General features: G+C 35.7%; 2 protein-coding genes across 7 annotated transcripts in view; one reads left to right on the forward strand and one right to left on the reverse strand.

The window, feature by feature from the left end:
* The window catches only part of LOC113827813 (afadin- and alpha-actinin-binding protein), a 16,765-nt gene extending 11,494 nt beyond the window's left edge, over positions 1-5,271 (forward strand). For both annotated transcript variants that reach the window (XM_027380727.2, XM_070130299.1), the window contains exon 13: positions 1-5,271. This exon is cut by the window's left edge and continues 64 nt beyond it. In XM_027380727.2, coding sequence (XP_027236528.2) covers positions 1-720 — 720 coding nt within the window. In that variant the 3' untranslated portion in view covers positions 721-5,271.
* The window catches only part of dsd (attractin-like protein dsd), a 48,492-nt gene continuing 36,256 nt past the window's right edge, over positions 5,265-17,500 (reverse strand). For 3 of the 5 annotated variants that reach the window (XM_070130298.1, XM_070130294.1, XM_070130293.1), the window contains 8 exons: positions 17,444-17,500; positions 17,079-17,225; positions 16,641-16,805; positions 15,298-15,508; positions 14,567-14,645; positions 13,911-14,309; positions 13,580-13,697; positions 5,265-13,332 (listed from right to left, as the gene is read on the reverse strand). The exon at positions 17,444-17,500 is cut by the window's right edge and continues 84 nt beyond it. In XM_070130298.1, the coding sequence (XP_069986399.1) occupies positions 13,178-13,332; positions 13,580-13,697; positions 13,911-14,309; positions 14,567-14,645; positions 15,298-15,508; positions 16,641-16,805; positions 17,079-17,225; positions 17,444-17,500 (1,331 nt within the window). In that variant the 3' untranslated portion in view covers positions 5,265-13,177. The remainder of the gene's footprint in view (positions 13,333-13,579; positions 13,698-13,910; positions 14,310-14,566; positions 14,646-15,297; positions 15,509-16,640; positions 16,806-17,078; positions 17,226-17,443) is intronic. The other 2 variants (XM_070130297.1, XM_070130296.1) reach the window with 1 other exon arrangement.

Below are 17,500 nucleotides of genomic sequence, written 5' to 3' on the forward strand. Positions count from 1 at the left end.
AGAGCCTCATCCGTCCCGCGTTTTCATGATGAATTTGATTGTAAATCGCCGAGCCCCAGTAACAGGCCTCCCCACCCTCGGCCGCGCACCCTGGAGAGGATGAGGCGGAAACCTCTCTCAGGCTCGGCTTCTCCCAGATACCGGAGCCAGAGTCAGGGTCGCTTGGAATTGGCCAAAGATGATGATCCTGTCAAGAAGAGGGGTGAGTGTACCTCCCTTCCAGCCAGGATCCAGGGAGAAGCCCTTTTACGTTCCCTGAGAACAGATGGCAGGGAAGTCATTTATCCACCCATTACAGTAGACAGAGAAGGGTTGAATTACTTACCCGCATATTACCGTGAGAATCCCAAGACTGTTGCAATGACTGGGCAAAGGTATCAAGAAAATCATTTTCAAGCCGAGAAGGATAGATATGAAGCTGAAGAGGATGAGGAACCAGTTGATATCAAACGGCTCACACTTTTAGAAAAGGACCTGATGAATCTCATGGCACAGATTGGACAACAGCAAGGGGAAGAAATGGCTTTGAACTCTAGCTCGGATAACAACCCAAAATACGAAGAACCAACCTTCATGAGGAAGCATTCAAATAAAAAGCCGAGTTCGGTTCGACTCAGTGCTCCAGGGAGTTTATGCTCAAGCCGAAGGTCTAGTCGAGACCTCAGCGATGACTACTATAGGAATATGCACAAACATCTAATGAAGAAAAACCAGTCATAATGTCATAATATAGTTTGTGGAATGATCTATTATTGAGGAGATATGAAGTCTGTAGTGTAAGTCAGTTTTTAAAAAGATTTAAATTACATAACTTAGAGCAAATTTAGAAATTATTGAATATAATGTGACAGGGAAAAAAGTAAAAGAATGGAAAGTATGTCATCTCCCTTTCAGTGTGAAGTGATATATTTCAGAATGTAAATGAAAAGAGATGATTAAGAATTAGGATAACCGTTTGAATTGCATGTATTAAGAAAAAAGCTCAAATTATGTTTATTGGTCAGAATAATTTTGTCTGTTTTAGAGAAAAGGAAGAAGGAAAAATGATTATTAGACAAATTGCACATAATTCCACATTTTAGTTTTAAGGATTCTCTTGCATCATAAATCTTTGATACTTTTATATCATTTGTGATCAGCTCATTTTGTGTTGGTCTGTAAATGCATTTTTCCTTAGCAAAAGACAATTTATATATGTGCAAATCATTTATTATTATCATTATTATAGTTATGATTTTTTAATTAAGATTATTTTTTTTCAAGCACTCCATATACAGTATACAATTACCATTATCCTTATATATATACATATTTTTTATCCTGCCCACCACCTCTTCCTGCTCTTCCCTCCCTCCCTCCACCTCTTCCTGCTCTTCCCTCCCTCCCTCCACCTCTTCCTTCTTACTCTTTCCTCCCTACCTCCTTCCCATCTTGTCTCTTGCCGCCCTCCCACTCTTCCCTCTCCTCTTCCCTCTCCTCTCCTCTCCTCTCCTCTCCTCTCCTCTCCTCTCCTCTCCTCTCCTCTCCTCTCCTCTCCTCTCCTCTCCTCTCCTCTCCTCTCCTCTCCTCTCCTCTCCTCTCCTCTCCTCTCCTCTCCTCTCCTCTCCTCTCCTCTCCTCTCCTCTCCTCTCCTCTCCTCTCCTCTCCTCTCCTCTCCTCTCCTCTCCTCTCCCCTCCCCTCCCCTCCCCTCCCCTCCCCTCCCCTTCGTCTTCCACTTCTGCTTCTCCTTCTCCCCCCCCCCCCACCTCTCTTTCCTCTCTCCCTCTCTTCCCATCATTTTTTTCTCTTTTCAGTTCCAAGTAAGGCATGGAGACATTGTATTTTGTCTCCTTTCATAATGGGAGTGAGTGTCGTGTATTGCTCTGTGTATTTTATGAACTTGGCTTGGTAAAGATGTAATGTTATTAATGGTACTCTGATACAAAATGAAGTCCTGCCCAAGCCTCATTATTCTGTATGAATGTACATGACATGATTTTCTTTTCATATGATCAGTTGTATAGATTTTGGCCTTCTGCACAAAGTCGTTTGTCATGTTTTTTTTACGATATGATTGCACCATCTTTTTGCAACATAACCAGGAGCACTGTTAATCTTAAAGTGTGCAAGTGTTGTGAGTGGGGTGAGTGCCTGTTCAAGTGCGCGTGTGTGTGTGTGTGTGTGTGTGTGTGTGTGTGTGTGTGTGTGTGTGTGTGTGTGTGTGTGTGTGTGTGTGTGTGTGTGTGTGTGTGTGTGTGTGTGTGTGTGTGTGTGTGTGTGTGTGTGTGTGTGTGTGTGTGTGTGTGTGTGTGTGTGTGTGTGTGTGTGTGTGTGTGTGTGTGTGTGTGTGTGTGTGTGTGTGTGTGTGTGTGTGTGTGTGTGTGTGTGTGTGTGTGTGTGTGTGTGTCTCTCTCTCTCTCTCTCTCTCTCTGTCTGTTTGTTGATCTATCTATCTGCCTTATCTGTCAAACTGCCTGTCTGTCTGTCAGTCTTTATCTGTCTTTCTATGCATGTGTATATAAGCATGTTCATGTTGATTTCTGGATGCTGATCACGTGCTTAATTGTATTATGTGTGGTTTAATTGCTATATTTAAGTTTTTTATTTTATTCTTTTTGGTTGAAGGGTAAATGGCGCAGTACTTTACTGTAACTTTTAATTAATTGTGATGGTTTTCTGCCATGTTAAATTATATTAATGGTTCCTGGAAAATGGCTAATGCACAATAGCATTTAATATTCATAATATTGTTAAAGCATATTTCTTTTAGATGTCCAGTCAAGTTCCGTTCAATATATATTGAGTATTACTGAGAGCTAAGCCAAGCTGTAGTATATTATCTTATAACAGTTTAAGGGGACTCATGTCCAAAAGGTGTTCTTAGACCAAATGCCCAAAAATGCATATTTTATCAATTTAAATCCGTACCAAAAGCATTGATGTGTTCATATTAGTGCACAACAAATGCATGATTGTAGTGCATTAATGTAACCAACAAAACATGTAATAAATGTATTTTTGGGCTATTGGTTTGAGAAGCTCTCATATTTTCTTTTGTCATCATTCTTGTTTATTTATGTTTAAAAATCTTTTATAATATGAGTGCTAATTATGTAAGGAAAGGCTTTTAGGAGTAAATGTGACTGAGGTAAATTGCATTTTGAAGAAAACAGGAGTTTGACCATCAAGTAGGTCATGTATTTTTATTAAGGATCACTAAGCATAGTATTATACATAAAGATTGCTTTTAAAAATGTTGTTCACTTGAGAAAAGACAGTTCAGCTACATAAATGACAGGTAATTATGGAGACTTTCAGAGTGGTAGTGTTAACCCAATAATGCCGGGAAAATGTTGTGTTTACTTTTGTATTGTTTTGCAAAATGGTTCTGTACATAGATGGCTCTGCTAGTGCTTATCCACAAAAGATTCAATTAGATCTTTTGACCTCACCTTTCCTTGAAATGGCAGGAAAACACTTTTTTATACTAATGCTGTCAATATTGTCACTGTTATTTTTGTTATAAACATTATTATTACTATATTGTTATTGACATTACTAACTACAGTATTAAATACTAGAAAATATTAAAAAATCAAGGAAGAGGGTAAACAGGTGAGATGGGTACTTCTTGTAACTGGCTTATTGGTGGCCTAGTACTTGTGAAGCCGTCTATATGTAAAAACAAATGACTAAATTAAACACACGGTGGGCATGGCATTTACGCACATGCCACCCCCAATGGTATGTGGTTAATTGCCATAGATATGCTTTATGGAAATATTTTATTTAATAATTTTCCTGAGAATTTCTGGAGAAGCTAATGTGCAACTCATGCTTGAATAGGTGCTTTTAGAGAAATTAAATTTGCTCCATACTTTTCATTTTAGTCATATATACTAGTCAGTCCGAGAGTGATCTGTATACTTTGGAATCTCATTTCTAGTCAAGATATGAAACTTTGTGATGCTGTGGCATATCCATGTTCTAGATGCCAACTTTTGTGCCTTAGGAAACATTTCAAGTAAGTGCAGATTTCATGTTGGAGGTGCCTGTGGGTGTATTAGTCCCAGAAGGATGGGATACTTCAGAGCTTAATGTGCACAGAAAGAGGATTTTTCTTTATTTTTTAGTCTGTTATAATACATAATGATTGAGCTGAATTCATTTTGATTCTATGTTTATAATATAGTGATATTTCGACTTTTTAAGTGTAACTTGTGCTGTTTCCATCCATACCTGACAATGCTAGTTGCCATACATTGTCCTTTAAGGGTTTTACTCAAACTGTTAATGAGCATACTGATACAAACTTAACTACTGCAGATTTTTACTGTGAGGTGAACTGAAGACCATTCCCAGGATTATTTCTTAGTATTTGTGGTTGTAGAAAACTACAGTAAGTCCCGTCCTGCCCCTTTCAACATCCATATTGTGTATTGCAGACAATATAGTATTATCTGTAAATTTGAATAAAACCTTTTTATTTGATTGCAGGTTAGTGGTTCATTTGCTGTGTATAGTCTTAACAGTTGTCAAGTTATAAAGCCTTCTCTTTCTTATTTACTTATTTTATAATATGCTCAAAAAACATACACCTTTGGAATATTATAAGGGATGGATAAGTGATTCATCCCTAAACAGCTTTTAAGGTTCTTGACTGAGTACCTTGAGTAAGATAATCAACAGGGTTTCCAATTTGGATGCAAGTAGGTTCTAGCATTCTTTCCTCCAGTCTCATGTCAAGTAGATAGTAGTATTACATGGTTGTGTTGCTGTCTTTATCTTGCAACATATTGCTCAGCATTTTCCCCATAGTCATTGTTGCATTACTCATGATCATTTTAGAGTTAGGAGACAAATGTGCTTTAGAGCTATTTTATCAAACTAAAAATTACCTTGTGATGATGTCATATTTGTTACCCATAATGTCTAAATGTACAAAATCAAGTGGAATTCCATTTTGACTTGGATTTGTATTTCTGGAAATCCATTTTTTCTTTTCAAACATTTTTTGGATACATGTCAAGTAATTGCTAAGATACTTGTATTATGTTCTGGTTACTTAGCAATGCTCTTGTGTATTTGACACAGCATCCTAAGGGTTGCATTAAGGATTTTAAATATCATTTCATACTTTTTTATCTTCCTTTTATGTAAACCAGACATTCATATAAACATGTAAAATGTACATTTTCCCCCTTTGTTGTTTTTCTGATTTCTTTAAAACACAATATGAAATTGTGAGTTTTTTTTATATACAAATGGAATCAATAAAAGTCAATTGATAACATGGCATTTTATTAGCAAAATTGTTTTACAGCAGAGTGAAGGAATATGATTATTTTATTATCAACAAACAATAAAAGCTGCTGCAGTAACCATAGACAGTAGTGCATCTTGGGTCTTGTCTCACAGCCACAACAAAATCTAAAATACTAGAATGAAATCCATAGAATCATGAACTTGTTGATGGTTGTGTTAAGCTTTGTTCAATACCTTTTGAATTGCCTTGCCAGTCACGGCTGTGAAATAAGCCTGGCCTTGGAATGAAATTCTTTAGGTAATTACACAAGAATGGAACATATGCCCCTAGAGGCTCTTTGTAAGAGATATTTACAATGGACAAAAGAGAAAATGCTTAGACTTGTATAAACTAACAATACCAGAGTGGTATACTTTTTAAAAATTAAAGTATACCATACTACTATTCCAGATTATATTCAGATTGGATAAAATAACTGGATACATTCCTGAACATTTTCTCTTAAGGAATTTGATATTACACTTAGAATTAGTGAGACTGTAACATGATACTGACTGCAGCAAAACAAATAACTATACATAATGTATTACTAACTTCATACGGACCCCTTCTACCTGGTATACCCAACTATTACAATCTTAAATTATGAATGAAATTACAGTGTTTAACTTGATCTATATAACACACCCAAAGAACAGCCAAAAAAAGTAAATAAATAAAAGTAATGATAATAAAATAAAAATAAATAAATGTAACTAGAGTAACTACTCTTTTCAGCTACACCGGAGACATACCCTTAAAGCAGTATATAAAGACAGGAAGACAAAAGTCACACTGTAGGGTAAGCCTGTAAGGATGTTCTGATGGAATCAATTGCAACTGAAGACTAGACAATTATGGAACAATATTTATTTCTAAAAAATATGAAAATCCTCTTCCAATAAAAAATGGACCCTTAAAATGTATTGCATCATAAAAATGGCCTCCTTAGACCCAGCCACACCCTGCCCTCCCTAAAGTGACTATAATCCCCATTTAAAAACAAGCAATGATTTCCTTCATGTGAAATGCATTGCATGTCAACTTCATGTCACTTTACATACGTAATCTTTGGTACATTTAGCACTTTCTCTCAGTGCCTAAGGATAGTTAGAGAAGAATCAACTTCTTACGGTAGGGACATTATACATTATTCATTTGTTCTAGGCAGGGCACAAGACTGAAACAACTGCATGACTGTGATACATATATCGGTATGTATATAGACCCAACTCATCACCAACGTAATTTTCAAATTTTCCTTTCAATGGCGTACGGTAAAAAATGTATCTGGCACAAAGATGGGGATCTGACTCTTTCAGGCTATGACTGCATGATATCAATGTGTTGGAACACTATAAGCCACAACTTAATTTTTTGACACGTGATATCTTTTGAGTTAATTCAATAATTTTTTTTCCCCTAACAATGATGTAATTCAGAGAGCAATTGAATATACATATCTGGGAAAACTAAGACATGATCATCTGTGAAGAATTCCAAAATGAAAGTAATTTAAAACTTTGCCATAACTCGACTACACAGCTGTTCAAAACTCGAAGCAAAACAGATTTTTTTTTTTTTTAGCTTCCAAGTCCTGAAACGGTCTGTGCATTACGGATCTATAAAATGTATTGAGTGCAAAAATATTACTTCTAAAAAAAAACAAAAAACGAAAAAGCTATTTTAGAGGTAGAAGTTTTCCTCAATTAAGTGTGCATATATACTGGAGTGTTTCAGTGAAATTTCATAAGATAAAATTCGTAAGAATAAAAAATAATAAAAATAATATCAACAGATCTACAACTAATGTATTATTGCTGAGCTATGCATATTGGATTTTATTTGTTTTTCAAAAAACAATATTTTGTGTAGTTTTTTTTGTTTGTTTTTTTGTTCTTTCTACATGAAATGTAAACATGACTTAAACTGAGATTCACAACTATACACAGTAAAGCCTGATATTGTCAAATCTTAACATTCTTCTAAAACAATATACAAGTCACACATAATTGTAACAGGTATTATTTTGCAACTCCATAAATAATCACACAATCTTTATAATGATGATAATAATAAATAAAAGTATTCGTACTGATGCTAATGATAAAACATTAAAATTTTCTCTCTCTTGCGCTTTCTATATAATCACCAATATAAAACTCACATTGCTTACACGAAGGTAAAAATACTGAAGAAACAGGAGGGGAAGAGGTTCAAACACACGAAGACCAATAAACGATCAAACACAACCAATAACTCTCATGCTATGCAACACTACACCCTCTCCCTCTCTATAACATTTTCCTACACAAACACGCACATTTACATGCTTGCACGCAGGCACATCAGTTTTTGTCACTCTCTTCCCTTCCTTGTTTTTATTTCACAGAATATTTTGAGAAAACAAAGGGCTCCCCAGATCACCTTTTTAAATTCTTGTACCATTTTCTATATTTAATTTGGTATTTCCCAAGTAACCTGACCTATGAAAAAAATAAAATAAAATAAAATAAGTAGTAATATAAACAATGATAATCAGTTAAGAATTATACGTATACACAAATACATTCAGAAAATTCGTAGAAATAAAGGACGTGTAAATAAAGAACAAAATACAAACCACTCTCAGCCTTTTAAGTATATTTGTGACATCAATCTTTGGCCCTTCTGACAAATTTCCTCCACGATTGTCAGTATGTGTCAGAAATAAAGAATTCAATAACAAATAAATATATATATATATATATAAAAAGGAACAAATCAGGGGGAGGGAGTGGACATGAAAGTTACTTAAGAAATTAGAAATAGAAAAGAAAAAAGAAATATCAAAACAGCTCATCTCGTCACCGATATTAAAACTTCCCTTTACGAACACAATGGGAAAAGCAAAAATCAAGTTAAAAATTGTTCATTCCATTCACATCATTCATTGTACCCTTGAACGTACAAATATAATAAAAAAGGGATTAACGCTATGGATATGAAATGTAAAGTGTATACAGGGAAAATCAAACAGAACAGTTCTACAAGTGGCAAGCCCAGGTTGATCATGATAACAACAATAACAATGTATGAAAACTGATAAGAAAGAAAAGAAAGGAAGAAATAGAAAAAATCCAGTCATGGAATAAGAATGATCATAATGATAACGATAATAATAATAATATTTATAGTAATAATAATGATGACAATAATAATAATAATAATAATAATAATAATAATAATAATAATAATAATAACAATAATAATAATGGACAAGCACAATGGTATGCAAAAGTAGATGATTTACACCAATTTCATAATACTTCACTTTATTCATTATTCTTTCTACAACTCGAACTATCAATATTGATAATCAAACTACAAAGTTATAATAATAAAAATTCAATAACAAAAATAACCACATAAAACAAACAAAATAATCATCATAATCATAACCACAATATTCTCCATATATTCATACACCTTAATACTGTGTACATCATAATCACCAAAACATGAGAAAGAAAGAAAGAAAGAAAAGTAAAAATAAAATTAATACTTATTTGACACTAAATATCTGTACACTGTTTAGTATCAAGCTAGAATACCATATGCCCCAGTACAAATATCCTATACTGAATGTGGCAATACTGCTTGTTTGGTGTATTTTTACCATCTCTTTTTCAGTCATGTCTAATTGTACACTTGAAACAATTTCTATGAATTATTTTCCTCTGACTTTTCCTAGAGCCCTATACACACTAGGGGTATGATGTGTGCTGTCTTAGATCCCCACTTCGAGTTCTGAATTCCGAAGTGGCAATTTTGGTGCTCTTGGAGTTTTTGTGTCAAGGGAGAGAGAGGAGGGTGAGAGAGGGGAGAGAGAGAGAGAGGGGAGAAGGGGGGAGAGAGAGGGGGGAGAGGGGGCGGGAGAGGGAGAGAGGGGGGGAGAGAGGAAGAGAAGGAGGGAGAGGGAGAGGGAGAGGGAGAGGGAGAGGGAGAGGGAGGGGGAGAGGGAGAGAGGAGGAGAGGGAAGGAGGGAGGAGGAGAGGGAGGGAAGATATTTATCAAAGAATATCAGCATCATACTCTATGATGTCTTGGACTCCAACATTTTGAAACCACACAAATATTCATGTCATTTTGTATTGTTGCAAAAAGGTACAAATTCTCAACCCACCTCTGGGTTACAACACACAGCACAGTACACATCAAATCCCTTTGTATGGATAGAGTTTTCTGTGAAAGCAATGTGTAACTTGCATTGTGAAATCTATTTCAATAAAAATGCCTATAATCTTCTAAGTAGTCCATGGTAATTTTAAGATTCCCTGTTTTTCCTGAATACATGTGGTAACAATGTTCCCTTTCCAAAGTACCTGGTAAAGCTAATGTAACAAGTTTTCTTTGCCCTAAAAATCCCTAAGAATTATCAAATAAAAAAATGAATTTTGTGTGACAATTTTTTTTTGTATATCAAGCACTCCCTATGTAACAAGTAATGTGATACTTCCTCCCAAGCAAAACAGTAAATCTTGTATGCTACGCGGCATACATCAACTAGTAAAAAGGGGTATAAAATTCCATCACTCATACACGAACCATGGTTTATATTATAACCTTCACTTCAATATAAAACATTCCAGTTCCAGAAAAGTTAAACACCTTACTGCCATCACAAAAAAAGCGATCAGATCACTTTTGTGGTGCTGATATCCTTCTGCTGAAGCCCTTCGTACAGCCAAGAGCAAATCATTCAGACTTAGAATACAGAATTATCACATGGCTGAGATTCAATGAAACAGTCCATACACAACTTGGTCTGCTCTGCCTTATAATACAGGCTAAATAAATAATATATTTATATATATATATATTACATCATGATCTGAAGTCTTAAAATTATTGTTCAATATGTACATCCATAAGTTCCAAAACCATAACAACAAAGTATTTGAGCCATATGAAATGAATCCATACCTACCAAGGCAGCAATATTAAAGGCCTAAGAAAATATAATATAAAAATTTGCTGTGATAAAAACACTGCCTTGTAACACAGGCATCCATGACGACCACTGAACACGAAATTGCAATGTTTTACAAAACACACTACATGATAAAAATGAGAGAGAAGACCAGAAACAGAAGGAAAAGAGAAATTACATACAGTGCAAGTATAATGAACAATCTCATAATACCCTTCACCATACAAATGACAATGCCACATGCACATAGAATGACAACCATCACAGTTTTCAGGTTCAAACTGCTATTCTATATGCAATGATCTGCCCATGATAAGGGTACCCACAGGAGAGAACATTGCCTAGATGTTAACATGTATGGAAAATTAAAACTGAACACCACATTCTCCAATTTTATCATGTTACTAACATTCTACAAGTAATATCCCAGACAAGTGTCTAGAATACAAGCATGCCCATTTCATACATAAAACACACTTCACAGTTTACAGACGTTCACAAGAATTTTGATCTTCGAGCCATTTCTTTACATATCCCTAAAGTACAAGTATTGCATCTCTGAAAAATATAAATATTCTGTCCTATTTTACATACCAATTTCCCTAACATGCTATCTCCTACACTAAGAAGTTATTGGTAGTGCAAGAAAGAAGTGTGGAAATTTTCTCTTTATCATCTGAAGATCAAAAGAGTGATATACATCACTAACTCTTTAGGATGCAATATAGGTATCCAATACCATGATAAGACGTTAAACCTTATGCTTCTTAGCGAGACTGCGAAGACAAGACATTCGCTTTTTTTTTTTGTCTAATTCTGATTTCATGAAAACTGTGTAAGGCAAGACAATAATGCTATGGTCTTCAGTCTAACATATTATGCACTGAAACTACAATTCAATTCAACTTATTGACAAAACAAACATCAAAAACAATAGTAACGACAATGAACACCATTTCTCATTATCAAAAATTTCCAAAAATGACCATGCCATCATCTTTACCATTCATATCATTACTATTACAATAATGAATATGAAGCAGTAATCTTTGCAGTAGTAATAGTAGCATAAGTAGTAATAGTAATAGCAGTAGTTGTGATTATAATAATAATGATAATTATGATGATAATAGTGAAGATGATGATAAAATAATAAAATAATTTTTTGCAAATCATAAAAACAATACTAAACAACAATATTCAATATCTAGTAATGATAATGATGATAAAAATAATAATTATAGCAATAATAATAATAATAATAAAAATTATCAATATGATTTGATAAAAAATAATGATACTACCAATAATTGCAATAATAGTGATGATGATACTACTAATAATAATGACAATAATAATAATAATGACAATCATAATATCCATAATAAAAAAAATCCTCATCATCATCATAACAAACGTAAGAACTGTGTTCCACATTATCACATACTCTCACTGAACTTAAAAAAGAGAAGACTGAGAACTAGACAATCTGAATTCCTCTTTATCCCTAATTATCATTCCTTCCTTCTTTTCTCCCTCCCACTGGCTCGACACTGAAACCAGTAACGGCAAACACCTGAGCCGCCACCGTCCGTGTCTCCCTCCCTCGACATCCAGGCCTAGACTCTCAACCACTCCCTGAGAAGTGCTTGGTACGCAGGATTCCATTTAGGTGCTCTCCCCCTTCCCCTGTTTTATTCTACCCTTCCCCCACCCCCACCCTACCACCACACCCACCCCACCCCTTCCGAAGCCGCTATCAAATCCGTGTAACGTCTTCTGTTAGTCTGATGGCTAGAGGGAGGGGTGGAGGGTTGGGTAGGGAAGGGAGTGAAGGCAAGGGTTGATAGGTAGGGGGGAAAAAAAGATGAATGAAAATGAGAAGTGGTCACTCTTTCATAGCAAAAAGAAGAAATAAAAAGACAAAGAAAAAAGAAAAAGAAAAATTATCCATATTTCACTGATAACTGCATCTATCAGAGCATGATACGTAACAAATAAAACTTCATTATTAAAAAACTACGAGTCGTGTGTATATGATGATACTCCAACACTCGTTCCTAACCCGGACAATCTTCAGCCAATGAAAAAACGCATGTGTCAAGAGGAATTTCTGCCACCATGCCCTTGTGGAGTTGCTACGCTTCTCACTATTCCACAAAGAAGTAGGAACTTTGTGTGGCCAGGACTGTCCAGGCTCAACATCCCAGTACAGTTGCATTATGTAATTCGTTTGGCCATTTCTGGACTGTATTCGTATTGTTTAACTCAACATGTTTAACTTCTAAGCTCGTCTTAGAACACATATCTAAGGCCTTAGCAGACAGTAGTGACATTCCTGGCCTGGAAATGATAACAGTTGACATTCTTGAAATTGAAAAAATATTAAATACAAAAATAAAACTGCTTATAGACTTCCAAATTTCAAGGAAATTATACATGGATAGTAAAGAAAAGAAGAAGAAAAAAAAAAAAAATCCTTTCGCAGGTAATCATACAGGAAATCAATTTTCCTTTCTTTCAAACTAAGGTGGAAAAACAGGTAAATGTCTGTAGGTAATAAAGTCAAGAAACAAAAGGGTTAAACTCAGCAAAAAAAAAAAAAAAAAAAATTAAAGGAATAAAATGCTCATCTCATTTTGTATATCATCAAATACACACCTGTGCATCTGAAGACCTGTTTCAGTGGTTCATTTTCCAAATAACTGTTTTAAGTCAATGTAGCTTTCTGCAAGCGACAACATAAGCAACAACAGAGAATGCTTTTGTCTGCTCAAGGCATCAGACAACTAATACTAAACCTAATCATTATGATCATTATTACATACTACATTATAAAATTTGGATGTGACTATTGTTAACAATGGCTTATCATACATGATACATCTGCACATCTTACAGGATGGTGGCAAGGCCTATGTTAAATACAGGTGTCAGGAGAATGGCTGGAATATGGTTGTTTACCTCTTAGAGCTTTATTTTTGTTGACGTCCCCCTTGGTAAGAGTTATGGGGTCGGAACTACATTTCCTCGGGTTTCCGAGCGTTACAAGAGTGCTTGCTATTGCCAGACCACCTGAAAATAGAGTTGGTCTGTTCTCAAAATATGCAAAAACGAAACACAAAACAATTAAAATTTATATTGCTCTATCTTTTACTTTGTGAATATATGGAAATGTGTAAACAATTTGGATAAGATAAAGCATGCATTCCACATCATCAGTGGGAACATAAAGTAAGAATACTGGATACCTCCCAGCTATACTCTTAAGAGTTCCTATAAAAATATAGTTTAAAGCAAGAAAATGACAATCTGTTTTTACCTGGATGTCCTGGCGGTGTGAAGGGTTCCCCACCGGTAGGCAACTGAACCAGGAGTGAGAGGACGGCTGCTCGGTTCCCACTGCAAGGCTCCAGGGATATAGGACTTGGGTTGATCTGCTGGAGTAAGTTTACACCAATCAGCATCACTACAGTGTTTATCTTTATCTGTCTAATTAGTTATTAATAGTTGAAAAAAGGAATAAAAGCTAGATCCAGTTGAAAAAAAAAGGAGTAAAAGCTACATCCAATCAAAAGATATGACTCATTGAAAATATTTTTTGGATGTAAGCCCCTTCCATAACAGCTCTAAAATACCCAAGAACCTCTAACCTTCTTTCTCTTCTTGAGCGTCATCATGCCATCTAAGGTGTCTGAAGGAAGGCTATCCGGTGACGTTGCATTGCTCATTACATTATTGCAGGACTTCATGTTGTTAGCCTTGAATACTCCCTTGTTTGTGGAGTTGGAGTTGAGGCTGGACAATGAGTTGGTTGTGGCATTGGTCAGGGAGCTGCTGATGGCATTGGCAGTGCCATTGGTGCCCAGAATGTTGCAGTTATTGGCCAGGGTCGTTGTGGTGATGGCGGTGGGGGTTGGCGTGGTGTTGGTGGGAGTGGGGCAGATGATGCCATTGGCGTTGGGGGTATCGGCAGAGCCTCTCGGATAGAGCTCCAGGAGGATGGGGCGGAAGGGACGTGATGCCATGGCTTCCATCTCCACCAAGAGACGCTACAGGAACAAAGCAAAAAATAAAGAGATCTTGGATACTTTCTCCTTCCCAGTTGGGAGATATGGTGAAAGATCAAGCTACTCTACAAACATATAAATCTTTCATTAAAGCCAAAGTATTTACCAGTTATATTTGTTTTTGAACTTATTTCTATGAAGAAAAACAGTTCAGCCCTGTCTTCCTTTTGTCAAATAAAAAAGTCACCAAACAGCTGGATCTTTCAAACAAAAATACAAATAACTCTCCTCTACGTTACCTGTCTCCTGGTATAAATGTCATATTTCTGTTTGATCTTCCAAAGTATAGCTGCTAAAGTCAGTAAAATCAGGAAACATCTGAAAATAAACAGAACATATCTTATTCTAATGACATTACTATCCCAGTTAAAGCCATGAAATACAAAGTAACATGGAAAAAAAGTAACTTAAAAAAATAATCATAAATATAGTGATAACAATTATATCAAATAGTTATATTCATCTGCACTCAAACTTTGTTGAAGATAACACTGACAGTAAAGGAAACAGAACCTAACCCAAGAATAAATCACAAAAGTCAATACGTCAATAAAATTCATCTTTTATCTTGAATAAATTCATACACATACTGTAAATACAAAAATATATGTACACAGAGAGATAACTTAAATGCTTGTAAATAGGCATTCATGTATGTTATGTTTGGTCTTTCCATCTTTCTCTCTGCCTTCCTTTCCTCCTCCTCTTCTTTTCCCATTTCTTTTCCCACCTCACTTCTGCTTTTTCTTATTTTTTCTCTTTTCCCCTCCTCTATATTTTTTTCTCTTCTTCCTCCCTTCTTTACTCACTCAGTACCTTTCTCCCACCACCTAATTCCTTCCCTTTCTCTAACTCACTCCCTCCCCTCCTTTCTCTAACTCACTCCCTCCCTCCCTTTCTCTTATCCCCTCCCTCCCTCCCTCCCCACTCATTATCTCTTTACCAAATAAAAGATACAATAGCCACTTACAGTGAGAATATGGAGAAGAACTGCACAAGATCCAGCTTGGGGTGTTGGGAGAACGATACAATGATCTCTATGGGAGGCGTGAAGTTGTAGACGTAGACGTGAAATGTTGTGTTGTTGTCTGCTGACCCGAACGTGTAATCCGAAGAACTGAACCTCTTTTTGATTCTTTTACCAGTAAAGTTGCGTATGATCCAAGTTTCGTGACTATTTGCTGTGGATGGGACAGGATTACATACATGATGATTAGAAGACAGAATTTAAACTTGCCACAGAATCATATTGTCACATAAACAGGTAGAAAGTAAGATAAGAAGAAACAAAACAAAGATACAGATACAAATACAGTATTATAAGCCAAGGAAACAAGAAATAGATTAATAAAACAAAACTAAGCAAAAAATACATATCCAACATGTCTCTTAATCCGTTGATTTAAGGCAATCACAAGGCCAAAAATACGGGCATTAGGTTTATGTGAGCAGCCAATCTGCTTATAGACTGGATGCACGCTAACACTTGTGTGCAGTGACAAGACTCTAGGCTGGTCATGGCAGCCAGGAATAGTCAGTGCTCTTCCAGTCAAGGCTCACAGACACTACATTTCACACTCATTTACTGATGGGAATAATGCTGTAGTGGACCCTGAATTTCACTTGTTAATTTTAATTACATTTCTTTAAATCTTACTTATCTTAAGCCTTTGCTTGGAGCAGTATACCTTTTTAGTGTGTATTTTTTCTGATTGGTTGTATTTCAATTTAAAGTATTTTTACTATTTTTACCATATTTGAACTTTCACCATGTTTAAAATTTATTTTGTGCACTTTGCTTGTCTACTGTTTCTATATTCGGCCAATATTTTACGTAACCCATTTTACCATCAAGTCAGGTAGTTCACCTTGACCCTCGGAGCTGGCTGGATGTGTGGCCTTCAGCCTTCTTACAAGAGTTTTATTGTGCCATTTTTCGTGTGTTTTTAGTGACTTTTTAATACATCTATAAACTGGCAAGTGCTACCCATGTTTCCACTCATTCCAAATTACCTGTGATATACTTCAAATAGATCTCCAACCAGCCCCAGCTCAAGGTAGACTTACTGGTGAACAGGTGGTTAACTACAATGCAAAAGCCACTTTCTAAATGCCTAAAGAGTCTTATCACCACCTAAGAAGTTTGCGCACTCATGGCGAGTCTTTTTCATCACCCTGGTTTTCAGCTGAAATGCTCATGATGGCAAGTTTGCATCACCCATCCATCAAGCCACATTCTTTGATGACGTGTGGCCCAAATCATCCGGATCAAAGCGGTTAAGGAAAAACTACAAAGACGGGGCAATCACTTACTCATTTTAGATGAAATCTTGATGTTGGTTGCCTTCGAACATTGTATATCGAAGTCAGTATCTACATCACTCTTTGTTGGCACGTTGAAAAAGTTGATCTGGCGTATGTGACGATCCTCATGTTTGGAGAGGTTGAAAGTAAACTGATAGTCTATCTGAAGGTCATCTGTACAGGAAACAGGAAGTATTTATCTATCATATCTAAGAAAACAAAATAACAGTCTTCAAACTTATTCACCCATGTAAAAATATTGATGTATAACCTAAAAAATCTGTGAATCTTTTTGCTCTTGTTATCAAAATTGTGCAAGACAGCATTAAACTATAAATTGAACAAGAACGAAAAATCTACAGTCATATAGTGCTAAGGAAACCATTCTTCCTTTTAAACAATTTGATACCAGAAGACTGAGCTTTTACTGATTATGAATACACTTACAGAAACAAGATCCTTTCAGGGGTTCACCAACATAGTTGTTTTGAGTATCACATCGGTCACAGTGATCACCAGTTACCCCTTTTGTGTGGCAATTGCAGCGTCCAGTCTCACGATTGCATGTGTCACCATGCTCATTGCACATACAAGCTGGTAAGAAAAAAGGGGGAAAAATGATGATCAATAACTATATCTATGTCTCGTCTTAAAAGAATATAATACATACATTGGAAAGGATAAAATATATAATTATACATATATGCATTCTAAAAATAATAATAAACATAAAATTTCTCTATTTTGACTTCGTCATTCATACCAAACTAAAATTTTGCAGCACCATTTTTCTTTCACCCAAAACAACTCACGTTTGCAGAGTCCGCCATTAATTGGTTTTCCAAAGAATTTCTCCACACAGTACTGGC

Source organism: Penaeus vannamei, chromosome 15 (genome assembly GCF_042767895.1).
Source record: "Penaeus vannamei isolate JL-2024 chromosome 15, ASM4276789v1, whole genome shotgun sequence".
Lineage (NCBI taxonomy): Eukaryota > Metazoa > Arthropoda > Malacostraca > Decapoda > Penaeidae > Penaeus > Penaeus vannamei.